The sequence below is a fragment of the Taudactylus pleione genome, unplaced genomic scaffold (assembly GCF_031769625.1).
Source record: "Taudactylus pleione unplaced genomic scaffold, aTauple2 ptg000314l, whole genome shotgun sequence".
Taxonomy (NCBI): Eukaryota; Metazoa; Chordata; class Amphibia; order Anura; family Myobatrachidae; genus Taudactylus; species Taudactylus pleione.
Window position 1 is genome coordinate 3,131,567 of NW_028284715.1, and position 27,837 is coordinate 3,159,403.

Sequence of the window (27,837 nt, forward strand, 5' to 3'; positions counted from 1 at the left end):
GAGCGCTTAATTTAAATATCCGGCCCCTTTTTGCCAGCGAGTGGCCGCATCTTGCGATCAGGTCTGAATGAGCTCCTGAGCCCACTGACAAACTTTCTGTAATGACATTAAACAACAGGGAGCCTGCTAGCTTTCAGTCAATTGGCTCTGAATGATCACATGATATATTTTGACCTGGAAGTGCAAAAACTGATGGGAGGAGCATAGATTGCAGCTGATTTTTCTCAAATAAGCCATTGGTCTTACTAACTTTACAGTGAAAAGAATTTAAAGAGCCATGACCATTTTCTAACATGTTGCTTCCATTAAAGGGGGCTGTGTAACACATAGGGTTCCTGCTCCTCAGGACAATGGACCTCATTCAGAGTCGGTCGTAAGCGGCCGCTCGGTCGTACGCATCCGATGTTTCCAAACCACGCATGCGCACGGTTAGTTGTGCGCATGTGCATACGAGGCTTTGCGATCCAAAATGCTGTAGCTCTTATGGCTTACATGCAGGAAGTGGCTTCCGAGAGTTGATTGACATGAAAGGCCGTTTGTGGGTGCTGACGGGGGTGGTGGTCTGAAAACGCAGGCGTGTCTCTCAGTGTTTTGAGGGCGGTTTAGGGGCGTACATAAATTACCTGCTACGACCGACATAGAAGGCCGGAAGTAGTAAAACGTCACTCTGCGAGCAGGTTAGGGGCCTGGCTGATCGTACAGCTTGAGGTTGGGTATGTGCTCTCGCAAGCCCCAGAGTACAATCGATACTATCGAATGTTTTTGATGTTAGGAATGATGTTTCTATTTTGAGCCACACAATGCAAGCAGCTAATAATCGATTGATGAAGTTAATAACACTGCTAATTGGCTTGTAATTGATTCAGCTGCGTTTGCATTAGCGAATAGTAAGAATAAATAAATTTCATGGGGATGGCTTTTTCTATGCGTTTTTTTTTTTTTTTTGAGGGCATCAACACAACACAAGTGGCCGCAACCATCAGAAGAAAATTAACATACAACGACTGACAACGATTGACTCGATCGCTAGCTGCTATCACTCACTAGCTAGAGGAGGTGCATTGTTCACATATGGGCGTCACTTTGGTTGCGACCAACCGGCCATGCGATTGCTTCCTTTTTCAGTTTCTCGGTCGTTAGGCGTACGACCGAGCGATCACTTACGATCTGAATGAGGTCCAATGACTCATCTCCTTCCATATTGCTTGAACTCAGGATTAGAGTCATGTCACCTCTCAGGATCAGCATGTCTAATGTGGACAATTCCATTACATACTCTAAACATAAACATGCATACTGGCAAACAAAACATGGTCCCTCTGGATTTAGTTTATAGAATACAGCAATGCCTGCCAGCAGAGGGTTGATACTAGAGATGAGCGGTTCAGTTTTGGTTGGATCTTCCTGCCAAGTTCGGATCTCTGAATGACGCAAAACGTCATCTTTCACGGACATCTCGGCGTTTTGTCCGTATAAGATGATGTTTTGCCTCGTTCTGCCTCAATCTGAGGAGCGAACTTGGTGGGAAGATCCGAACCAAAACCGAACTGCTTATCTCTAGCAACTGATACTGTTTAGATTGGCTACTTTGGATAATGCTGTGCATTATAGGGCATAACATTTTCAGCAGTGTTGTACGGTGAGGGTGGTGAACAGTTACTAGAGACATTGACATAAACATAGATAAGTCTTCAAATTCTATTCTGTGCTACCACATTTCTGCAAACGTTCTGACACAAGCTGGTCCATGGAGCCAGGCTACAGACAAATGAGGATAAAGTCACACGGGAGGGACGATCATTTGTGCAACTGTTACGCATGCAATGCATGATTGCAGAGGTAGCTTCTTGTCACTATCATTGCATACAGAGCTATGGTGTCATTAAACAGTCACCCGGATTGCAGTTTTTAAAAGGCACAAAATCAGAACTCCTTGAAATTCTAGACATAATTATAGTTTAGAAGTAAGCTCCACTCATTAGTAAAATAGCCAGCACTTAATTTGCTGTGTTCATCAGAGAGACTGATTGGATGAGTCTGGAGTTCTCCAGTAAAGATCACACAGCTCTTATAATGTGACTTCTCAGATTTATGTACAGTAGTTACACCATGCTGCTTTTGAGTGTTATTTTTAGTGATTTCATTATGCGTCCCCTGAACATCTTTTTCTTGTATTTCAGGAGCTGTTTTCAGAGAATGTTTTGAAAACGGAACCTGGGCGTCGTGGATGAACTATACTCAGTGCGTTGCCATTCTTGATAAAAAGGTGCGCGACTCAACGTAATGTCTTATTACTGATACCGCAGGCAGAATCATACTCTCACACACTGAAGAGCGCTCTCATTTCATCTATAGGATGAGAGCTCTGTTTGAGTCCTCTCCAAGTCCTAAATCTCTGAAGATTTACATCTTAAGATGGGTACACTACACACTAGACGATATATTGGACGATTTGCCAATTCCCGACGAATCGGAAAGACAAATCGTACATATCGTCCTGTGTGTACGCACTATTGAGCTCTCTTGCGCGTCATTTGTCTCATCTTCAGATCGGCCATGCCGTGCAGGCCAATTTGAAGATTCAAAGAAGGACACCATGCTTCTGGATGCGATGGGGGGAGGACATATAGGGCGGTCATACACCAGATCGTGCAGTGTGTATGGACCACCCGATATATCGTCCAGTCATATCGGCCGTCGCTGGGTACACACATCGTCTAGTGTGTATCCAGTGTGTACCCAGCTTTACACTGATGAGAAATAGTATGTTTGAAACTGTTGCAAGATAAATTGATGCCTCATCGCGTCAGGCTGTAAGTGAGAAACACAGAAGTCATAGGGACCTACAGTTTCTGCATAATAATTTTATGTATCGATCCTATGTACTAATAGCACAATAAAATCACAGAAATCTCTGGCAAAGTGTTAATTAGCACTTCAGGTCACAGTCCCCATTATTATCAATGGGAACTACGATCTGACCCCTATGTACTAAACTCCAAAAAACTAAGCTTTTCGGAGTTTAGTCCCGGTAGTTTACACCATCTTTGGATGGTGTAAACTACTGTTTGCCTATGGGGGCTCCAGGGGCAGGAGAGAGATCTTTAAATCCCTCCCCCAAAGCACCGGAAGCTGACACCGTGCGCATGCGCAGTGTCAGCTTCCCCCAGGGATGTCTTTCACTTCAGTGAAAGACTTCTCCAAAATGCCGGGGATATAACCCGCCGGGACATTTTTTACCGCAATCGCTGTTCCTGCGAGCTCCTTAAAATATCTCCGGCGAGTTGGAAGATTAATAATCGCAACAGTACCGCGATTATTAATACATGGACCCAGGGCTTAAAGTGGTCCTGGAGAGGTGGTGGAACTCATCTCTCCTGCAGCCTACTCCCCACCCCCCCACTCGCTACTCTGACAGGCCAAAATAAGTGTGAAAACTGGGCCTGATTCAGAGCCGCTCGTAAGCGGCCGCTCGTTCGCTCTGAGCGATGTTCGCACAACTGCGCATGTGTATGGGTCATAATTAGGGGTGTGCACCGGCCACTTTTCGTGTTTTGTGTTTTGGTTTTGGATCTGGATCTTTCTTCGTGTTTTGGATCTGGATTGGTTTTGCCAAAACCACCCTTCCGTGTTTTGGGTTCTGGGTTTTGTGTTTTGGATCTGTATTTTTTAAAAAAAAAGCATAAAAACAGCTAAAATCACAGAATTTGTTGGTTTCTCTGCTCCTATGCTATTATTAACCTCAATAACCTTAATTTCCACTCATTTCCAGTCTATTCTGAACACCTCACACCTCACAATAGTGTTTTTATGTCCAAAAGGTTGCACCGAGGTAGCTGGATGACTATGCTAAGCGACACGAGTGGGCGGCACAAACACGTGACCCATCTAGGAGTGACACTGCAGTGGCAGACAGGATGGCAGTTAGAAAAACTAGGCCCCAAACTGTACATAATGCAAAGAAAAAAAAGATATGCAAGATGGAATTGTCCTTGGGCCCTCCCACCCACCCTTATGTTGTATAAACAGGACATGCACACTTTAACAAATCAATCATTTCAGCGCCAGGGTCTGCCACACAACTGTGGCTGAAATGATTGGTTCGTTTGGGCCCCCACAAAACAAGCTGGCAATTAATGTGTCCCTGCACAAACTGGCTCTACGGAGGCAAGATGTCATCCTCATCCTCCTCATCCACCGATTCCTCACCCTCTTCAGTGTGTACATCCTCATCCTCACAAAGTATTAACTCGTCCCCACTTGAATCCACCACCACAGGTCCCTCTGTACCTTCTGGAGGCTGGTCTCCCTGGAAGAGCTGATAATTCATTTTGATGAACATCATCTTCTCCACATTCTGTGGAAGCAACCTCCTACGCCTTTCGCTGACAAGGTTCCCGGCTGCACTAAACACTCTTTCGGAGTACACACTGGAGGGGGGGCAACTCAGGTAAAATAGAGCCAGCTTGTACAGGGGCCTCCAAATTGCCTCTTTTTCCTGCCAGTACAGGTATGGACTGTCTGACATGCCTACTTGGATGCTGTCACCGATGTAATCCTCCACCATTCTGTCAATGGTGACAGTATCATATGCAGTGACAGTAGACATGTCAGAAATTGTTGCCAGGTCCTTCAGTCCGGACCAGATGTCCAAACTTGGTCCTGCCTGCCCTGCATCACCGCCAGCGGGTTGCTTAGGATACCTAAGTTTTTTCCTGGCAGCCCCAGTTGCGGGAGAAAATGAAGAAGGAGCCGTTGACGTGTCACGTTCCGCTTCAGCTGACAGTGTGTTCACCAGCAGGTCTTTGCACCTCTGCAGGCTTGTGTCGGCCGGAAAGAGAGACACCACATAGGCTTTAAACCTAGGATCAAGCACGGTGGCCAAAATGTAGTGGTCTGATTTCAACAGATTGACCACCCTGGAATCCTGGCAAAGCGAATGAAGGGCTTCATCCACAAGTCCCACATGCCGAGCGGAATCGCTCCATCTTAGCTCCTCCTTCACTTTCTCCAGCTGCTTCTGCAAAAGCCTGATGAGGGGAATGACCTGACTCAAGCTGGCAGTGTCTGAACTGACTTCACGTGTGGCAAGTTCGAAGGGCTGGAGAACCTTGCACAACACGGAAATCATTCTCCACTGCGCTTGAGTCAGGTGCATACCCCCTCCTTTGCCTATGTCATAGGTGGATGTATAGGCTTGTATGGCCTTTTGCTGCTCCTCCATCCTCTGAAGCATATAGAGGGTTGAGTTCCACCGCGTCACAACCTCTTGCTTCAGGTGATGGCGGGGCAGGTTCAAGAGTGTTTGCTGGCGCTCCAGTCTTCGGCACGCAGTCGCTGAATGGCGAAAGTGGCCAGAAATTTTTCGGGCCACCCAAAGCGTCTCCTGCACGCCCCTGTCGCTTTTCAGAAAATTCTGCACCACCAAGTTTATTGTGTGAGCAAAACATGGGACGTGCTGGAATTTGCCCAGATGTAATGCCCGCACAATATTGGTGGCGTTGTCAGATATCACAAATCCCCAGGAGAGTCTAAGTGGGGTAAGCCACTGGGCGATGATTTCCCTCAGTTTCTCTAAGAGGTTGTCGGCGGTGTGCCTCTTACTGAAACCGGTGAAACACAGCGTAGCCTGCCTTGTAACGAGCTGGCGTTTCTGAGATGCTGCTACTGGTGACGCTGCTGCTGTTGCTGCGTAAGGTGATACATCTACCCAGTGGGCTGTCACAGTCATATAGTCCTTAGTCTGCCCTGTTCCACTTGTCCACATGTCCGTGGTTAAGTGGACATTGTGTACAACGGCATTTTTCAGGACACTGAGGACACTTTTTCTGACGTTTCTGTACAGTCTCGGTATCGCCTGCCTAGTGAAGTGGAATCTAGACGGGATTTGGAACCGGGGACACACTACCTCCATCAATTGTCTAAATCCCACTGCACTAATGGCGGATACCGGACGCACGTCTAACACCAACATAGCAGTCAAGGCCTCAGTTATACGTTTTGCTTCAGGATGACTGCTGTCGTACTTCATCCTCCTCGCTAAGGACTGTTGGAGGGTCAATTGTTTAGTAAAAGTAGTGGTGTTCCTACTTCCTCTCTGGGATGATGAACGACTCCCAGCAGCAGCAACAGCAGCAGCGGCAGCAGTAGGCGTAGCAATGCAGGATCCTCCAGAGGAATCCCGGATAGGAGAGTCAGTCATGCCAGTGACATGGCCTGCAGGACTACTTCCGATCCTGACTAAGGAGGAAATTGACGAGGAGGGAGTTGACGGTGTGGTTTGCAGGCTCTTGGATACAACAGGACAACGGGATTTAGGTGTCCCTGGACTGCTTACGGTCTTAGCCAAAGTTTCTGAACTTGACAGTAACTTTTTATGAACGCGCTGCAGGTGCCGTATAAGGGAGGATGTTCCTAGGTGGTTGACGTCCCTACCCCTACTTATTTCACCTTTACATATGGTACATATGGCAAGACAGTTGTTGTCCGGATTTGGATAGAAATATTGCCAGACCAAAGAGGTGGAATGTTTGGTCTTCTGCCCAGGCATGACCGTGATGGGCTTTTTCATCCCACGGACAACAACTGTCTCCCCCGGAGCCTGATTTAAACAAACCACATCACCATCAGAATCCTCCTTGCCAACTTCCTCCTCAGCGCCAGCTACACCAGTATCCTCATCCTGTTGTACTTCAACAGTGACATCTTCAATTTGCATATCAGCAAGTGGACTGTGGGTGCTCCTTTCAGCACTTGCAGGGGGCGTGCAAATGGTGGAAAGAGCCACCTCTTCCCGTCCAGTGCTGGGAAGGTCAGGCATCGCAACCACCACCACACTTGGACTCTCCTTGGGGATTTGTGATATCTTCTTAAAAAGCACAGTTCTTCGCTGTGCTTTTGCCAGCTTAACTCTTTTGATTTTTTTAGTGGGAGGAGGGCTTCCATCGTCATGTGAAGCTGAACCACTAGTCATGAACATACTAGGGATCGACCTTAGCCGTTCCTTGCCACTCCGTGTCGTAAATGGCATATTGGCAAGTTTACGTTTCTCTTCAGCTGATTTAAATGTCTTTTTCAAGGTCATTTTCCTGAACTTTGCCATTTGGGATTGTATGTGCCCTCTACTATGACATTGGGCATCGGCCTTGGCAGACGACGTTGATGGCATGTTATCGTCTATGTCATGACTAGTGGCAGCAGCTTCAGCACTAGGAGGAAGTGGTTCTTGATCTTTCTCTATTTTATTTTTATCGGAGAAAGTTTGGTCCTCCATTTATGTTATATCGATTTGATATATACGTGCGGCTAAACACAGAAAATAATTTTTTTTTTGGTTTGGACTGGAGTGTACTTTCGGGGGTTACAGCACCCTTAACGGTCAAGCCAGCCGGCCCTTTACTTATGACACAGGCGCACGCTTGGCACTACTTTGTTGATGCACGTGCGGCTACTGCGCACACAATTCACAAACACAGAAAATAATTTTTTTTTGGGTTTGGACTGGAGTGTACTTTCGGGGGTTACAGCACCCTTAACGGTCAAGCCAGCCGGCCCTTTACTTATGACACAGGCGCACGCTTGGCACTACTTTGTTGATGCACGTGCGGCTACTGCGCACACAATTCACAAACACAGAAAATATTATTTTTTTTGGTTTGGACTGGAGTGTACTTTCGGGGGTTACAGCACCCTTTAACGGTCAAGCCAGCCGGCCCTTTACTTACGACACAGGCGCACGCTTGGCACTACTTTGTTGATGCACGTGCGGCTACTGCGCACACAATTCACAAACACAGAAAATAATTTTTTTTTTGGTTTGGACTGGAGTGTACTTTGGGGGTTACAGCACCCTTAACGGTCAAGCCAGCCGGCCCTTTACTTATGACACAGGCGCACGCTTGGCACTACTTTGTTGATGCACGTGCGGCTACTGCGCACACAATTCACAAGCACAGAAAATAATTTTTTTTTTGGTTTGGACTGGAGTGTACTTTCGGGGGTTACAGCACCCTTTAACGGTCAAGCCAGCCGGCCCTTTACTTATGACACAGGCGCACGCTTGGCACTACTTTGTTGATGCACGTGCGGCTACTGCGCACACAATTCACAAACACAGAAAATAATTTTTTTTTTGGTTTGGACTGGAGTGTACTTTGGGGGTTACAGCACCCTTTAACGGTCAAGCCAGCCGGCCCTTTACTTATGACACAGGCACATGCTTGGCACTACTTTGTTGATGCACGTGCGGCTACTGCGCACACAATTCACAAACACAGAAAATAATTTTTTTTTTGGTTTGGACTGGAGTGTACTTTCAGGGGTTACAGCACCCTTAACGGTCAAGCCAGCCGGCCCTTTACTTATGACACAGGCGCACGCTTGGCACTACTTTGTTGATGCACGTGCGGCTACTGCGCACACAATTCACAAACACAGAAAATATTTTTTTTTTTGGTTTGGACTGGAGTGTACTTTCGGGGGTTACAGCACCCTTTAACGGTCAAGCCAGCCGGCCCTTTACTTACGACACAGGCGCACGCTTGGCACTACTTTGTTGATGCACGTGCGGCTACTGCGCACACAATTCACAAACACAGAAAATAATTTTTTTTTTGGTTTGGACTGGAGTGTACTTTGGGGGTTACAGCACCCTTAACGGTCAAGCCAGCCGGCCCTTTACTTATGACACAGGCGCACGCTTGGCACTACTTTGTTGATGCACGTGCGGCTACTGCGCACACAATTCACAAGCACAGAAAATAATTTTTTTTTTGGTTTGGACTGGAGTGTACTTTCGGGGGTTACAGCACCCTTTAACGGTCAAGCCAGCCGGCCCTTTACTTATGACACAGGCGCACGCTTGGCACTACTTTGTTGATGCACGTGCGGCTACTGCGCACACAATTCACAAACACAGAAAATTATTTTTTTTTTGGTTTGGACTGGAGTGTACTTTGGGGGTTACAGCACCCTTTAACGGTCAAGCCAGCCGGCCCTTTACTTATGACACAGGCGCATGCTTGGCACTACTTTGTTGATGCACGTGCGGCTACTGCGCACACAATTCACAAACACAGAAAATAATTTTTTTTTTGGTTTGGACTGGAGTGTACTTTCAGGGGTTACAGCACCCTTAACGGTCAAGCCAGCCGGCCCTTTACTTATGACACAGGCGCACGCTTGGCACTACTTTGTTGATGCACGTGCGGCTACTGCGCACGCAATTCACAAACACAGAAAATAATTTTTTTTTTGGTTTGGACTGGAGTGTACTTTCGGGGGTTACAGCACCCTTAACGGTCAAGCCAGCCGGCCCTTTACTTATGACACAGGCGCACGCTTGGCACTACTTTGTTGATGCACGTGCGGCTACTGCGCACACAATTCACAAACACAGAAAATAATTTTTTTTTGGTTTGGATTGGAGTGTACTTCCGGGGGTTACAGCACTCTTTAACGGTCAAGCCAGCCGGCCCTTTACTTATGACACAGGCGCACGCTTGGCACTACTTTGTTGATGCACGTGCGGCTACTGCGCACACAATTCACAAACACAGAAAATAATTTTTTTTTTGGTTTGGACTGGAGTGTACTTTGGGGGTTACAGCACCCTTTAACGGTCAAGCCAGCCGGCCCTTTACTTATGACACTGGCGCATGCTTGGCACTACTTTGTTGATGCACGTGCGGCTACTGCGCACACCATTCACAAACACAGAAAATAATTTTTTTTTTGGTTTGGACTGGAGTGTACTTTCGGGGGTTACAGCACCCTTAACGGTCAAGCCAGCCGGCCCTTTACTTATGACACAGGCGCACGCTTGGCACTACTTTGTTGATGCACGTGCGGCTACTGCGCACGCAATTCACAAACACAGAAAATAATTTTTTTTTTGGTTTGGACTGGAGTGTACTTTCGGGGGTTACAGCACCCTTTAACGGTCAAGCCAGCCGGCCCTTTACTTATGACACAGGCGCACGCTTGGCACTACTTTGTTGATGCACGTGCGGCTACTGCGCACACAATTCACAAACACAGAAAATAATTTTTTTTTTGGTTTGGACTGGAGTGTACTTTCGGGGGTTACAGCACCCTTAACGGTCAAGCCAGCCGACCCTTTACTTATGACACAGGCGCACGCTTGGCACTACTTTGTTGATGCACGTGCGGCTACTGCGCACACAATTCACAAACACAGAAAATAATTTTTTTTTTGGTTTGGACTGGAGTGTACTTTCGGGGGTTACAGCACCCTTAACGGTCAAGCCAGCCGGCCCTTTACTTATGACACAGGCGCACGCTTGGCACTACTTTGTTGATGCACGTGCGGCTACTGCGCACACAATTCACAAACACAGAAAATATATTATTTTTTTAGCACTTGGGGGGAGTACCCCTGACGGACAGAGCACCCCCTGGACAACACTACAGCACCCCTTTAGGACTGGGACACTGCACAGGACTTTGGAGTGGACACAGCCCCTATGGAGAACTGACTGCACAACACAGTCCAGCCAGCCCCTATGGACTTTGAAGTAGTGGACACAGCCCCTATTAACAACAGCAGCACAGCACAACACAGCCAGCCCCTATGGACTTTGAAGTAGTGGACAACAGCAGCACTACACTACACTACACTACACAGCCCTAACTCCCACCCTCCCTCTTCACTGTCCACAGCCGAGTGAGAAAATGGCGCCGACGTGGGTACCTTATATAGGATCCAAAACCCGCGAGACTCGGAAGGCGGGAAGATGACGTTTTGCCTCGATTTCAGAATCCGAGTCAGGCGGGAAAAGTCGAGCCTGACTCGGATCGGACTCGGATCGGGGGGGCTCGGGGGGGTTCGGATTTCAGAAATCCGAACCCGCTCACCCCTAGTCATAATGCACATGCGCAAACCAGTCATTGTGGTCGGAAATCGTGCGCTCGCAAAACAACGAGTGCCTGCTAATTTGATTGACAGAAAGTACCATTTGTGGGTGGAAACAGGGGAAGGTGCTTGAAAACGGGGGAGTGGAGATCCGAACGCAGGCGTGCCTAACAGTCAAAAGGGCGTTTAATGGGAGTGCATAATTAGTAAAGGAGCGTCATCGACCACGTCACTTGGATGCCTTTCGATGTACCCGATTAATCTAATAAATACCGGAGATGACGTGTGATGCGAACGGCAAAGGGTCGTCTTTACAAAATAGCGAGCGCATTTTTTTCGTTCGCTCGCTCAGACATAGAGGCGTCAACAAACCGCAAAGAGCGAGCGGTAAAATGAATAGCTGGGGGCCTCCTAGGCACTATATCATCAGAGGCGACGGAACTCAGTTCCACCCCGTTCCTGCCCACTTTAACCCCTGCATGGACCCCTTAGACACATATAAATTTACATAGTGATTTACATATCTGCGCTGGGATGTAGTTACATTACCACTGCCCGGAATGCCAGCTGTCGGAATCGCGACAGTGGAAGGCCGACCCGGGACTAAAGATAGGCGTCAAAATTCTGATGCCTATCTTTAGCCCGACGACGAAATCCTGACGGGCAGCATCCTGAACGAAGGTAAGCAAGGATAGTTAGCGCTTATCTGCGGGGGGTGGGGGGAGGCTTAGGTTTAGGCATCCCCGGTGGCACTTTGGGCTAGGCACCCCCCCGGGAGGGTTAGGCTGTGGAGAAAGAGGGTTAGGCACCCCTGGGAGGAGGTTAGGGTTCGGCACCCCTCCAGGGGTTAGGTTTAGGGTGCGGGAAGGGTGGGTTAGCGTTAAGCACCACCGGGGTGGTTAGGGTTAGGCACCCCCCAAGGAGGGTTAGGCACCACTATGGGAGGGTTAGGGTGAGAGGGGAGGGTTAGGGTACTTATGTGCCCCTGTCGGGATATGTCTTCATCGGGCTTCCGGTGTCGGTATGAGAACTGGTGGATATTCAGTTGCCGGTATTTCATACCGATTCCATATACACTAATTTTTCCTATTGGGAGACTTTATCCTTCACTGTTCAGTTCTGACAGATAATATTGGTTTTTATACACTGTCTATGAGAATTTAAATGTCATCTGTTATAAGTTGCTGAGTGCTTGACGGCGAAATTATAAGAAAATCCTGAAAAAGAGGACGAAATAGCATCAAAACCGAAAATAACGTCAAATGGGAGTACCCATAGGGGTAAAGTTACTAAGGGTCGAGTTTGTGTGAGTTTGTAATCTCACGTGAGTTTAGGCTTTTATTTCATCTCGCAAATGTACTAAAGACAAACTCGAGTGAGTCTGAAGTGAGTTTTCTTTTTTCACTGTTAAAACTCATGTGAGTTTGCAAACTCGAAAAAACTCACCATCGGCCAAAATAGGAAACACTTTAGATGAAAAAGATGCAACTTGCAAATTTACTAAGATTCGAGTTTCCAATCTCGTGTGAGATTGTGGCAAACTCACTGTGAAATAGAAGTTTTAAACACTCACCTCCTGAGCTGCGAGTTTGGCTGAAACATACACAAGTCATTGTAATTTGTTTTTGTTGTTTTTTTAAATTTGTTTAAGTAGGGTTAATTATTAATAAAAAAATGACGTGAGGTCCCCCCTTCCCCCAAAAGACTAACCAGCCCCAGACCTGCCAGCCTGTCCTGGTACCTAAAATTCCGGGGGACAAAATGAGTAGGGTTCCACCGTAAATTAGGTACCAGTCCTGGTTTTAATTATAGGGGTAAAAAATTTGCGTAGGGGGTACCCCTAAAATTAAAACCAGCACTGGACCCTTTCTAGCAAGGGGCTGATGCCACAGACAGGGGTGCCCTTTCACCGGGCCCCCCAGCCGCAGCATCAGCCCTGACCGCTAGACAGCCCTGACCGCTAGACAGCCCAGGCCAGGGATCCCTGGGGAGTTGGGGACTTTGCTTCACCATCGAAAAATTCACTTTCAGCTAAACTCACTTCTTAGTAAATTTGCGAGTTTGATGAGGGAAAACTCACCCGAGTTTTGGTGAAGCAAAGTGAGTTTAAAAACTAAAAAACTCGACCAAACTCGAATCTTAATAAATTTACCCCATAGTTTACTAAATTAACCACCATAAATTAAATAATAAATCAGAGCCAAGTGGACCTGTACTTTGTAATAAATTTAAAAAAGCTTATCTGGAGATGTGTACGGTTCTCTGTGGGCGGGATGTACTAAGCATCGCATCCGTGGTACCACTTCTCATCGGGTACATAGAAATGCAATGGAAATCGCATAGGACAGCTCTCCCGATAAGAGCTGACCCTTGCAATGCCCTAGTGGGATGTAGTTAGCAGACCGGCGGGTCCCGATACGGGATTTAAGATAGGTGTCGAAATACTGACGCCTATCTTAATCCTGAAGGGGCCAAGCACCGCACACCCTCTACCCATAGTATTACTTACCTCTCTGGAGTCCCACGTCGGCGTGGGGTCCGGCGCTGTAAAAATGACTGGAAAATGGCAGCCGCTGCCGTTTTCGCGTCGTTTACGCAGTACAGGGAAATGGCGCCGCGGCCATTTTCCCGATGACCTGGGCATACTCTATAGACTATGGGCACACTCTAGTGCCCAGAGTCTATAACTGCGGCGCTGGCCGCGCACAGCTCAGTGCGCTGCCGGCCACCGGACAGAGAGGAGGGGGCCCGTGTCGGAGACTGCACACGGGCCCCCTCCTCTCTAGAAACGCCCCTGCTCTCAGCCCCATAGGCTTCTATTGGTTAACCCACCAGGATGAACGATGCATTCTGGTGCTTTGTACATATGGAAAATGTGATGAATCCCCCAAAAATAGCATTTTTGGGGGTTTTACCTCATTTTTCCCTTTAGTACATCCCGCCCTGTATATTAATGGGAGTATGCTGTTTTTCAGTGGCCTTTTTCCTTTTAAGGCCCAGATTTATCAACGAGTGATTTTTTTTGTTATCACTCAATCAATCAGCTCCTAACTGTCATTTTTCAAACACATTACAGTTAAGAGCTGATTGGTTAGAGCACCATTTACGATTAGTAATGAGTGATAACAAGTTGCTAAATCTGGGCCTATGTCAGTTTTGCCAACAACTCTGCGTCAGACATAATACAGGGAAAGTGCTGCAAGGTAAGCTCACCCACAGCAGCCATTCCAATTCTGTGATATTTATTTTACAATTTCGAAAATGAAAGCAAACATCTGATTGGTTGCTGTGTGTTACACATGGTTGCCGACTTTTAGCTCCCTCCCTCCTTCCGGGAGGGAGCTGTCGGACTTTCTCAGCATGGGGGCGTGTCACGGCAAAAGGGGCGTTGCCCGGCAAATGACACATCAATGGGGCGGAGCATGGGTGTGACAGTGCGATCACGCCATCGCGGCCCCACCCCCTCTTCACAATGCCAAGAATAATGGCATTGTGAAGCAAGGGGTGGTGCCGCGATGACATGATTCAGCACTAATTAGGTCACCAGACCCCCTACTGCCGGGGTTTATACTGTAATCACAGGGAGGGCCAGATGGGTTGCCGGTGACCAGGAGTCTTGCCTGCCTTTCCGGGGGGCCGGGAGCGGCACCCGATTTTCGGGAGGCTCCCGGACAAATCGGGAGGGTAGGCAAGTATAGTGTTACAGTATCTTTTTTCCTGTGCACCAGGTATCCAGCCTCCCATTAATTTTTCTATATTTATTTCTACTCCCTGAGAGACTGGTGTAGTATTTTTTGTTATTTAAAAAAACAAACCTAAAAAAACATCATAACATAGAATGAATATAATGGAAATTATATGCAGTTCTCCTATCAAATAACCGCCATACAAAGAAAGATAACTGCAGCTATTAAAAACATGCTTGAATGGAAATGGGGAGGGGGGGGGGGGGTTGATAGTTTAACCTACCTTCCAATTGTCCAGATTTAAACAGGATAGCCCTGATTTAAAGGGACTGTTCCGCTGTCTGGACCATTAACAATGTTGTCCACAGGCTACTGAAGGGTGTTTATCCAAAGGCAGGCGGGTAGATGGGGGGGCATTATAACACTTCTGAAGAACTGGACACCCCTCCGTGTGGCAGAAGTATGGTTTTAGATGAACTGTGTGATCGAGTGCCAAACTCATGGCATATCAATTGCCCCTTTGGTCTTTAACCCCTCACAACTACCTAGGGTTTGCTATCCACCATCAATGGTTACGAACGGTCAATGGTTCTTTAGTGATGGTCAATGTCAGACGTCAGTTGGTGACATTTTTGACACTTTCTACTTCGAGCATACTGGCCGGGTCACGGTCTTCTTTCATCTGTAACATGTCAGTGATGAATCATCAACCATCTGTGGTTTTCCAGCAGTAGTTATGATTACCCTGCTAATGGACAACCCTACAACTACCTACCATAGGAATTGAATGGAGGGGTCATAAGTTATAACAAGCACTGATGTTATTTGAAATAGCCAGGATTACTCTATATTATGGCTTGAAGGATCACCTATCACTTACAAACCAGGGAAGCCACCACTTATTATTGCAGCCTAACATCAAATAAGTCCCGTTGAGCTAAGCTACATGTGCGTTTTAAACTCATATGAGTCCATTTAGCATAAAATAATAAAATAATAACTATTTAAATGATATCAGGTTAGTCAGATATTGCAGCATGGCTTCTCTGGTCCACTCTTCCCAAAATAACTGGAGCGGACCTATTATTATTATTATGAGATTATTCCCCAGTCAGGAAAGATAATTACTGCTCCCTAAACAGATTAAATGTCCTGTAACATTATTGCAGAGAGTCATGCTAATTTAATCACATTATGTTCTTGTCTCCAGCGGAAGGATGATCTGCATTACAAGATCGCTCTTATTATGCACTACCTGGGGCACTGTATATCCGTGCTGGCGCTGGTGATTGCCTTTCTACTTTTTTTGTGTTTAAGGTAAGTTACTTGGTAGCTTTTCCTGCATTCTCTGCACTGGTCGGGGTAAGATGGAAATGAGACATTTGATTGGTAGAAGTGTATTATATATTATATACTGTAGCGCTCACATATTCCACAGCGATTTAAAATGTTGCCCATTCACATCAGTACCTGCCCCAGTGGATCTTACAATCCAATTCAGGGCACAGCGGGGAGCTGGACCTGCCAGGTAGGAACAGCAACTCCCCAAGATGGCTTCACAAAGAGGTCCCCCAAAAAAGTAAGTATGCCTTCACACCACACTTAACTACTCTTCTAGAATATCCAGGAGACTCCAGAATTGCTGTGGGACTCTCCCGGATACCCAAGAAAAATGGCCAGCCTCCCACAAGCCACCCACTTCCAAAATGGGTTGTCTGTGGGCTTGATGATGCGATTTCACAATAATTATAGCATAGGCTGTGAAAACAGTTTGCATAACTTGTGCTCCATGTGTAATTTATTTGGGTTATATTGGGATAACGAGTGTTCTATGGGGCATATTTACCAACAATCACATATAAAATGCGGTTGTGGTATCAAGATTTTGCCAACTGCAATGCGGTCATGAAAATGACCACTTGCATTTATTAAAGTTGGGGCACCGAGACAGAGCTTCTGAAAAAGCTCTGTCCCGGCTGGAAGCTCTGTTCCAGCTTTGCTTCCAGGTTCAGACCACACGCTCATACTGTGCAAGCGTTTCCGTCAGCCTGAGCATGCATCAGTGGGGGCTGACAGAGAGGGGAGGTCCCTCTATGGTAAAATTCATGATAGATTAGTGCACAGGCTAATATGGACCAAGGGCCTGATTCAGAGTTGGGAATAGAGTGAGATTTCTCTCTCAACTGTGAACCTGATCAAACCATATTGCAGGGCAAGGGGTGTAAATAAATACATTTTTTTTACATGTTTGGTAAATACTTGCTGCTTTTGCATGTAGCCCACAAGTACTGCACAGCTTTATTATTACTCTACAATTTAGATGTCAGTTTGCAAACATTCCTCCCAAATCTAAATCTCTCTGCACATTTTAATTCTGCCCCACCTGCAGTGCAGCATGGTGTCACCAAGGTGTGCAGTTGAGAGCGATATCTCTCTCTATTCCCAACTCTGAATCAGGCCCTAACTCCATCTTTAGCCCAACTTCGCATTCTGTAGCTTGATACAGTAAATCCAACAGGGCTGCTTTTGCAGTCAGAAATGGAGGGACCTCCTTGTTACATTCTAGGGTTTGTGATATAGTCAGGGAGGGGGTCCCTCTCCTGGGGTAGGTGGACACCGCCTTACATACAGCAGCCAGGAAATAACACTCCAGTCATGGATTTTCGTGCAAGCTGGTCGGCACCAGTTTTTATTGTGCAACACAAATAGTCAAATAAACCAAACATAAAATAACTCCTATCCCAGCTGGGCACTGACTAGACAGGTAATTTCCTCTCTACATGTGGCAAAGCCTACTACCTCACCACAAACACTGTAATTTCAAAAGGTCACAGTGTCTCTGAACAAACCTCTGTGTCTATTCTCCCCAGGGTGTGTGAGACGCTGCATCTAAACACTTACACAGCTATATTGAGCCACTTCCAGGTGTAATCCCTAATTAGCCTGCTCCCAGGCTGAAAGGCCAAACACCTGAAACGGCCCTGTGGATGGAGCCCTCCCTTCTCTCTCACATCCACACCCCCAGGACCCATTCTCTGGCTTTTACCAAAAGCCGACGCTCAGATCTGTTTGTACAACAGACTTTTCCTGGGGGTTAAAATACATATTACAGGAATTAAGGGACACATATACATGCCATCCCTAACTTCTCCAGTGCTCCTATCACAGGTTGTTTACATTTTGGGGGGATTCTCCACAGAATTTTAATAAATATGCCCCTATATGTGTACTGAAAAGTTATTGCCAACAGTATTACGCTATTTCAAGCACAGCTACTTATAGCTTCTTACTGCTACTTGCATTATGTGCTAGATTTTTTTATTTTTAAACATTTAAACGTTTATTTAAAAAAATATAGGCCCTCATTCAGAGCCGTACGGTCTGAGCAGAGCGCACGTTCTGAATGACGGCCGCCCTCCATAAAAATGGAGCGTCCTCCTGGACGCTCGTATAGCTGTGGGTCACCACCCACAGCCTATACGAGCGTGCAGTTTGATGGCCGCGATGGTCGCGACCATCGAAACTGCGAGCCGGAGCCTGCGGTTGAGGTTTTCAACCGCAAGCTCCGGAGTGATTTTGGCTCTATCAGAGCCAAAATCACTCCCACTGACATCACTAGTGATGTCAGTGGGCCGGCTTCTGACGGGAGGCGTTCCCGTGGGAACGCCCCCGTCAGGGAGGCACGCCCACCAAAGGGGGCGTGCTGTCAATCAACATCGACAGCACGCCCCCTTTGATCAGACACAACGAGCGAAGGACTTTCCTTCGCTCGTCGCGTCTGGCGCATGCGCACGACGGAGCTCCCTCCGTCGTGCGCATGCTCAGTTCAGAACATCGACCCACTTGCGAGCGGACAGCCGCTCGCGAGTGGGTCTGAATCAGGGCCATAGTTCTTGTGATTAATCATTATACATAAGCACCTTTTGCGAACTTTTATTTAATTTAAAAAAAATTCAGATAGTCTAATTGTTCTTTGACTATTGTCCATTAAGCACAGAAATGTGAATTGATATTAGACATTTTTGAGCATTACAAAAAAGCGAGTGAATAGTAAGTTTGACAAAAATGAGGGCGTATGTAGGTTACCGCAACCAACTCTCTGGTGCTCTCTAGGGAAATGGGTGACTTGTGATGGAACAATGGGTGATAGCATAATGGCAATGAGATCTATGCCACTCACCTAAGGCATGTTCTCTAATGTTAGCTAAGAGGATGCACAGAAAATGTCATACAATGCGTAATAATATAAAATCTGTTGTCTGATCTGACACATTGAGAACCAGAAAAAAAACTCACATCAGAAAAAGCTTTAATCCAGTTGGTAAAGACTCACGGTTACAATGTCACACTGTAGAGGAAGGTGCAGAATTCAGCTTTTAATTGGACATTAGGATGAAGTTGAACTATAGCATAACATACGGTCACTGAGGTGTCCTTGTACTGACGAATAGCACGCGCTATTGTCACACAGCACAGTTTACTAAGCAGCAAAGTAGAAATTGTACAATGATATTACTGGTGATGGATTCTGCCTCTGCTTATAATACTCAATGTAGTTTCTGTTTATGTAAAGACATACCAGTGTAATATCAGCCTTATGTCATTAGAATAAAAGTGATATAAGAGCGCGTTCTGACTTCTTGGGCCTGATTCAGGTGCGAACGCAAATGCCATCGCAGCTGCGATATCTCACAGATCGGAATCGCGTAAGTATGCTAATGACTAACTTGCCATCCAGTGCTTAGAGGCGCCCACTGACAGCATCTCACGCAAAAACACGGAAGCATTGAACGCAGATCAGGCGGCCATCAGCCTTCTGCGTAAATCTAAGCTGCCGCAGGTATAGCGGGTCTCCAGACAGGCAGAGGGCTTTCCTTCTACAAGCAAGAATGGACGCCCAGAAAACAGTGTTTAAACGGCTCCGACGTGCCTTCATTTTTCTAACGACACCCCCCCCCCCCGTTACCTCCCCTAAATGCCAAGTTCTGATCTCAGGATGAGGGAAAATGTCATCTCTGAGGGGGGGGGGATCTGGGCCAAAACCGTCCATTATGGAAAAAGGGTCTGATGCGGAGTTGAAAATAAATGAGGTGAAGCAAGCCCAAAAGAAGTACGCACTGAAATATGTTGGAACAGATGCGGCCGCTTCTGCTTGGGGAGCATTATAGGCAACCTAGTAGTCATCATCATTAACATGGACTTGCACCTCCTCTATAATAGATGCAAAAGATCAGTGTCACCGAGACATCAGACAGGCCCAGGTATTGAGTTGGTGTGGCCATTGGTCATGGTTGGTTATGCCTCCCCTTATGTTGAATACCAGTGGAATATTTGTTAATATCACTGTGATACTAAACAAAATATGCTGCTGGTAATAAGCACAGTAGATCTCCAGTCTCTGATGGCCAATGCATAGTAGATCTCCAGTCTCTGGTGGCCACTGTATAGTAGATCTCCAGTCTCTTATAGCCAATGTATAGTAGATCTCATCTCTCTGGTGGCCAATGTATAGTAGATCTCCAGTCTCTGGTGGCCAATGCATAGTAGATCTCCAGTCTCTGGTGTCCAGTGTATAGTAGATCTCCAGTCTCTGGTGTCCAGTGTATAGTAGATCTCCAGTCTCTGGTGTCCAGTGTATAGTAGATCTCCAGTCTCTGGTGGCCAGTGTATAGTAGATCTCCAATCTCTGGTGGCCAGTGTATAGTAGATCTATAGTGTCTGGTGGCCAGTGTATAGTAGATCTCCAGTCTCTGGTGGCCAATGTATAGTAGATCTCCAGTCTCTTTTAGCCAATGTATAGTAGATCTCCTGTCTCTGGTGGCCAATGTACAGTAGATCTCCAGTCTCTGATGGCCAATGCATAGTAGATCTCCAGTCTCTGGTGGCCACTGTATAGTAGATCTCCAGTCTCTTATAGCCAATGTATAGTAGATCTCATCTCTCTGGTGGCCAATGTATAGTAGATCTCCAGTCTCTGGTGGCCAATGCATAGTAGATCTCCAGTCTCTGGTGTCCAGTGTATAGTAGATCTCCAGTCTCTGGTGTCCAGTGTATAGTAGATCTCCAGTCTCTGGTGTCCAGTGTATAGTAGATCTCCAGTCTCTGGTGGCCAGTGTATAGTAGATCTCCAATCTCTGGTGGCCAGTGTATAGTAGATCTATAGTGTCTGGTGGCCAGTGTATAGTAGATCTCCAGTCTCTGGTGGCCAATGTATAGTAGATCTCCAGTCTCTTTTAGCCAATGTATAGTAGATCTCCTGTCTCTGGTGGCCAATGTACAGTAGATCTCCAGTCTCTGGTGGCCAGTGTATAGTAGCTCTCCACTCTCTTATAGCCACTGTATAGTAGATCTCCTCTCTCTGGTGGCCAATGTTTAGTAGATCTCCTGTCTCTGGTGGCCAGTATATAGTAGATCTCCTGTCTCTGGTGGCCAATGCATAGTAGATCTCCAGTCTCTGGTGTCCAGTGTATAGTAGATCTCTAGTCTCTGGTGTCCAGTGTATAGTAGATCTCCAGTCTCTGGTGGCCAGTGTATAGTAGATCTCCAATCTCTGGTGGCCAGTGTATAGTAGATCTATAGTCTCTGGTGGCCAGTGTATAGTAGATCTCCAGTCTCTGGTGGCCAATGTATAGTAGATCTCCAGTCTGTTATTGCCAATGTATAGTAGATCTCCTGTCTCTGGTGGCCAATGTATAGTAGATCTCCAGTCTCTAGTGGCCAGTGAATAGTAGATCTCCAGTCTCTTATAGCCACTGTATAGTAGATCTCCAGTCTCTTATAGCCAATGTATAGTAGATCTCCTGTCTCTGGTGGCCAATGTATAGTAGATCTCCAGTGTCTGGTGGCCAGTGTATAGTAGATCTCCAGTCTCTTATAGCCACTGTATAGTAGATCTCCTGTCTCTGGTGGCCAATGTTTAGTAGATCTCCTGTCTCTGGTGGCCAGTATATAGTAGATCTCCTGTCTCTGGTGGCCAATGTATAGTAGATCTCCAGTCTCTGGTGGCCAATGTATAGTAGATCTCCAGTCTCTGGTGGCCAGTGTATAGTAGATCTCCAGACTCTTATAGCCACTGTATAGTAGATCTCCAGTCTCTTATAGCCACTGTATAGTAGATCTCCAGTCTCTTATAGCCAATGTATAGTAGATCTCCTGTCTCTGGTATCCAGTATGTAGTAGATATCCAGCCTCTGGTCACTAGTTTTAGGTTTGTGATATTTGCATCACTGTTGCATGTTTCAAAAATGTATATAAACAATAGTTTACACTGTAACTCATTAATCTATTTAAACATGATCAATATTTTGTTTCAAATGAATTATAGTCACTATTACAATGAACTAGTACAGGCAATGAAGAGTTAAATCTTTCTTTTGGTTTACAAATGCATCCCAACCTGTTACCTCTTCCATCTTCATTTATTTATAGATGTAAAGGTGACTTCTGGCTGTGCTGTTTATTTACTCTCATACTTTATTGTAGAAATTTATATGGAACATTTTATTAGATTTCTCAATTATTCACTCTTAACATTATTATGATGTGAAGGCAGGTATATATGTGTTATTTATGCTGCATTAGAAATCAATAAAACATAAAATGTTAATAAAAAAGAAGCCACAGTTGAATAATAAGAAAGTGATAAAGGAGAATTTTGGTTACATCATTTCTACGATCGAGGATTGTCTATCAATGTGGCTGCTTCGTATTTATGTACTGTATACTGAGAGCATTAGAGTAAGAGAAGTACTCATACTAAAGTTAGATTGGATGACTGCACAGTTATTGTACAATTTAGTCTGAAACAATCCAACTGGCAAACACAATAACTATGAGGCTGATGCAGAGTTGGACATTCGCCTTTTGGAGGAGTGTATGTTGTGTGATTTCGCTCTGCACATTTTCCTGACCTGTAAGCTAGTTTGGGTGATACAGAGAGGTGCACATTTTTATCTCATCTACACTTATGACTGAAGAAGCGGAATTGGCTGTAACTCAAGTAGGTAAAGTTCAGCGTGGGGGTGCTGAAGCAACTATACAGAGTTGGACCTAACCATAAATACCCGTTTGCAGACATTTCTTTTGCAACTAGCAAAGACTAGAGAAGGTGCAAGAGCGTACTTATGAGAAAGGCTAGTATACGTATTGTACTTATGAGAATGACAGGTGTACACCGTGCAGGCTGATGCATTGTAAGATGCGTACAAATCAGGGATTCTGAAAAAAAAATTCAGTACGCGCAGTGTAAAAGCCACAGTCGCCGATTTCCGTCCAACTCTACATCAGGTGCAGCCACTCTTAGGAATACTCAAGCAGAGACTTTATATTATAATAGTTGAAATTAATACTTTTAGTTTTTACAGAAACCTAATTGCAGACATCACGCATTTCACTTTTTTCATGTTGCATTTAACGTACACAAACTTCTGTATCAATCTGGTCTGCATGATTTCTCTTGCTATATTGAAATGATGATAACGTGTATTTAATAATCTGAATTGTCCTATTTCTCTTTTGTACCCTTCCTAGGAGTATAAGATGCCTTCGAAATATTATTCACTGGAATTTAATCACAACATTTATCCTACGAAATATCATGTGGTTCCTCCTACAGTTGATTGACCATCAAATTCATGAGAAGAATGAGGTAAGGTAATCTCGTAATAGATGTGAGCGATTGCTGAGTGTTTGCCCTCACTTCACATGAGTGTTGGTTTGTTGAACAATACATTTCACCGTGTTTTTGCCGGACACATTTGTAACCTTGTTGCTCAATTGTACTTTTGTTAGAACAGATGATAGATTTTGCAAGTGCAAGCTAATACTTTTCTGTATAAACAAAAAGAACAGAACAACATTTTGCTTTCCAGTATACGGACAGTGTGCTGGTACAAATACAGTAAAATAATAGTGCCTAGATGTGCACCAAACATTACATGAGTAATCTAGCACACCTTGGGGGTGGTTCAGACAGCTCTCTCATCTTAGACAAAATGGTTAGCTTGTGCATACAGCACATGCGCATCCGTCCTATTCAGAGTCGGAGGCAACTTGGCCGGGTCTGTCTTTCTGTGAAATAGAGCATTTTGTGGCGTGAATTGGAAGGTGGCAAAGCGATCGCACACTACTACGTAACCTCATTAGTGGGGGTGTTATGGGAGTGTCCTGGGCATGCATCAAAAGCTCCATGTGATTCTGAGTCGCGGGTACAGGCCCGCTTCTGACAGATCTCTGGCACCCGGCTGGTGCACGTGAAAATACTGATGATGGCGGTTGCAACAGCTGGCGTAAAGTCAGTGGACTGCACTGGTTTCCGCTTGCACACGCACGATCTATCGCATTCGTTGAATGGATGATCGTATTAGCATAAAGTAGTACAATAGGTTTCCGCGGCTGCCCGCAACTGCTGTACGGCCACTTTGCGCGCGACACAGAATCAGCCCACTTATAAGGGTACGTGGTCTAGCATGCGCCAAACAATTTAGTTGAATAAACTACCAAGATACCATCAGGATATCTGCATTTTTCAAGGGTGAAAGGCATTACAGTCACCATAGGGGCAATGTATAGGAAAGCACAAACTGTATGTACGTCCAACTTCACATGAGCCCCTTAATGTCCTTTTATCGAGGTATTACAGAAGCAAGCCTACCAAGGCCAGTAACTAAAATATTGTCTCCATTTGTGATGAACAATGCAATGACTAATGCTGGCCACACACTAGTACGACCAGCATACGATGAGATTCATCTTACGATTTCCCTTGAACACCCCGGCAGCTCCCTGGCAGTCCTGCCCACATGATTGACACACGATGTACATAAGATCTCACGAAACGATCGATCTGCAGTTTAGGAGGGAAGGTCATTGAAAGAACACACACTTCTTCAAAATGTAACTCAAATGACTCCGGTCGGACGCACGATGCATCACATGCACAAATACACGGCACGATCTGCATACGATAACTATAGATATGATGGGCTGCACAACTGATCAAACGATACGTTTTAAGAGTGGCGGGAGCACGCATCAGATCATATCCTACCTAAATACTACACGATTTCCACACGATTCATCGTACGACGCTGCGAAAATTGGCAATCGGCCAAAAACCGCACTAGTGAATGGGCAGCATTAAGACCTTTCCACGTTATCCAAATTACCAAGATGGTGATATGAAAAAACACACGATGGGTACAATAATAAAAAATAAAAAAAATTTCTCGCAATGGCTCACCACATAAAAACAATTGAAAACAACACTGACCACACTGAAAAAGCATCGCTTGGGAGTGATCACGACATGATCCTATTACATTGCAAGACACAGGGATAGATTGAGTAAAGTTTCTAAAAATGAATAGTAGTATTGCTGTCCATAGCAACCAATGAGATTCTTGCTAGCATTTAATAATTGTAAATGATAGACATAATCTGATTGGTTGCCACAGACAACACCACCACTTTTTATTTTTAGAAGTATTAGTAAATCTACCCCACAGTGTATGTGCTCATTGGACATGGCTTATGCGAGGGAGCTTCTTTCTTTTCTGTTTTGTTTGGAAATTATTTAGATTGGGACATTTTATTTGCATTAATGATGTCAAATCTATTACGGATTGCTTTTTTCTACAGTATTAATGCTTAATTCCTAGTGTTTTAAAGCTATGGTACAATACACATTAGCACACAATGGTATTGCAGATTGAAGGTTTATATGGGGTTTCCATTACTAAGGCTGTTCATGAAGGCATACTGTATGTTGTTGTATTATATACATTAATAGTATATGTTGGTACCGTTGATATTATATTCAGGGGCGGAACTAGTGGCAGTGTACACCTGTGCATTGAACCGGGGCCCGTCACTATTAAGAGGCCCACAGCTGGTGGCTTTATAATGTTAAAGCCTCTCCAATGGCCATGACTAAGAAGATGCGGTGACACGGTTTGGCCAGAAGAGGAGGAGGGGCCTCCCCTCATTTCTCCCCCGCTGCCCCCTTGATTAATTGAGTTTGGGAGAGGCTGGGTGCTGTGGGGGAGGCAGTGATATCACTTTTCGCCAGGGTAGATTGGAAAAGGGTTAGGTCTACAATGTACAGGACCTCTGATGTCACAACCACGTGACCCATGACAAAAGAGGGGCAAGGTTCAGAACAGGGGGCCAAAGGTGTCCCCTCGCAGGCTCGCTTCACTTGTCCTGCTTCAGGCACGGTGGCTCGCTTCACTCACCACAGGTTTATATTCCCTCTCTATGCCCATGTGGATAGTAACACTGGTAGCTGACCGGCCCTGCCGTAGCGGTCACGTGGTTGTGATGTCAGAGGTCCTTTCTTCATCCTGGACCTAGCAACAACCATAGTGGAAGCCACCCTGCCCCTGCCTACAATGCCTGTATGCTGATGCTTTGGCCTGGGCCCATGCCCCGGCCCCACTAGTAAGTAAACTTACTATGAGTGTCTTTGTCTGCAGCCACCTCACAGTTGTCATCCACTGCCTCCCCAGTCACACACTACCTCTCCCCAGCACACTACCTCGCTGTCATCCTCTGCCTCTCCCTGTCACCCCCTGCCTCTCCCTGTCACACACTGCCTCTCCCTGTCACACACTGCCTACGCCTGTCACACACTGCCTCTCCCTGTCACACACTGCCTACGCCTGTCACACACTGCCTACGCTTGTCACACACTGCCTCTCCCTGTCACACACTGCCTCTCCCTATCAACCCCTGCCTCTCCGTCACACACTGCCTACGCCTGTCACACACTGCCTCTCCCTGTCACACACTGCCTCTCCCTATCACCCCCTGCCTCTCCCAGTCACACACTGCCTACGCCTGTCACACACTGCCTCTCCTTGTCACCCTCTGCCTCTCCCTGTCACACACTGCCTCTCCCCAGCACACTACCTCGCTGTCACCTTCTGCCTCACCCTGTCACCAACTGCCTCTCCCTGTCACCTACTGCCTCTCCCTGTCAAAAACTGCCTCTGTCACCTGCTGCCACTCCGTCACCTACTGCCTCTCCCTGTCACCTACTGCCTCTCCCCAGCACACTACCTCGCTGTCACCTACTGCCTCTCCCTGTCACCTACTGCCTCTCCCTGTCATCAACTGCCTCTCCCTGTCACCTACTGCCTCTCACTGTCACCTACTGCCACTCCCTGTCACCTACTGCCTCTCTTGGGCTCCCTCTGCCTCTCCCTGTCACCCTCCACCTCTTCTTGTCACCCTCTGCCTCTCTGTCAAGGTCTGGCTCTCCCTGTCACCACCTGGCTCTCCATGTTGCCCTCTGCCTCTCTGTCACCCACTTCCTCTCCTTGTCACCCTCAGGTTCTCCCTTTTACTCTCTTGCTCCTCCTGCCTCCATCTGTCTCTCCCTGTCACCCTCTGGCTCTCCATGTCACCCTCTGGCTCTCCCTGTCATCCTCTGGTTCTCCTTGTCACCCTCTGCCTCTCCCTGCCTCCATCTGTGTCACTCTCTACCTCTCCTTGTCTCTCTCTGCCTGTCCCTGTCACGCTCTACCTCTCCTTATCACCCTCTACCTCTCCTTATCACCCTCTACCTCTGGATTCCCTCCCTCTGCCATTCCCATTACCTTTTACCTCTCCCTATCACCTTCCTTCTCTCCCCATGGGACGGGGGATGGGGGCCCGAAGCATATTTTTGCACCTGGGCCCAGCACTCGCAAGTTCCGCCACTGATTATACGATGCTATTTTCTATAATGGATTTCATTGACAAATGCTATTGTAAATATTTCAAATAAGTCTGAAAGATTCTCATGTACGAATCAGAAAATGAACATTTGCATTGCATGTATAATTAATTTGAAAAACACAGACCAGAAATGACTTTCAATTGGCATCTGCATCTGTATTCTGAGAATGGTTTATTGCCCCTACAGTATTTTGTAAGCTTGGGTACAAATTCTACATTCACCGGATCAGATGTGCAGCTTTCTCTAAATGCATGAAGGATAATAATTGCATGGCTAGCAGTTTTATGAGAGCAGGAAATCTTCATCTGCGGCAATAATGTCTGCCATTGTGTTTCTGGTTCTGCAGTCATGGATACATTTCAAACTGTAATAATTCTGTCCTTTAGTTGGCGAGGGTAATACAATTTTATTTTAAAAATAGTCCATGGTTGCTGATTGAAATATTCAATATCAATTTATATATATATTATATATATATATATATATATGTATGACCTGGAATGGGTGCTCTATTGAATTGCATTCACTATTGAAGAGTGGTCCTATTACCAACATAC

At 46.1% G+C, this 27,837-nt stretch overlaps 1 protein-coding gene across 2 annotated transcripts in view; it reads left to right on the plus strand.

Moving 5' to 3' along the window:
- CRHR2 (corticotropin releasing hormone receptor 2) overlaps positions 1-27,837 on the plus strand; it is a 435,919-nt gene that overhangs the window by 334,367 nt on the left and 73,715 nt on the right. For both annotated transcript variants that reach the window (XM_088442584.1, XM_088442585.1), the window contains 3 exons: positions 2,181-2,266; positions 15,770-15,876; positions 23,089-23,206. In XM_088442584.1, coding sequence (XP_088298710.1) covers positions 2,181-2,266; positions 15,770-15,876; positions 23,089-23,206 — 311 coding nt within the window. The remainder of the gene's footprint in view (positions 1-2,180; positions 2,267-15,769; positions 15,877-23,088; positions 23,207-27,837) is intronic.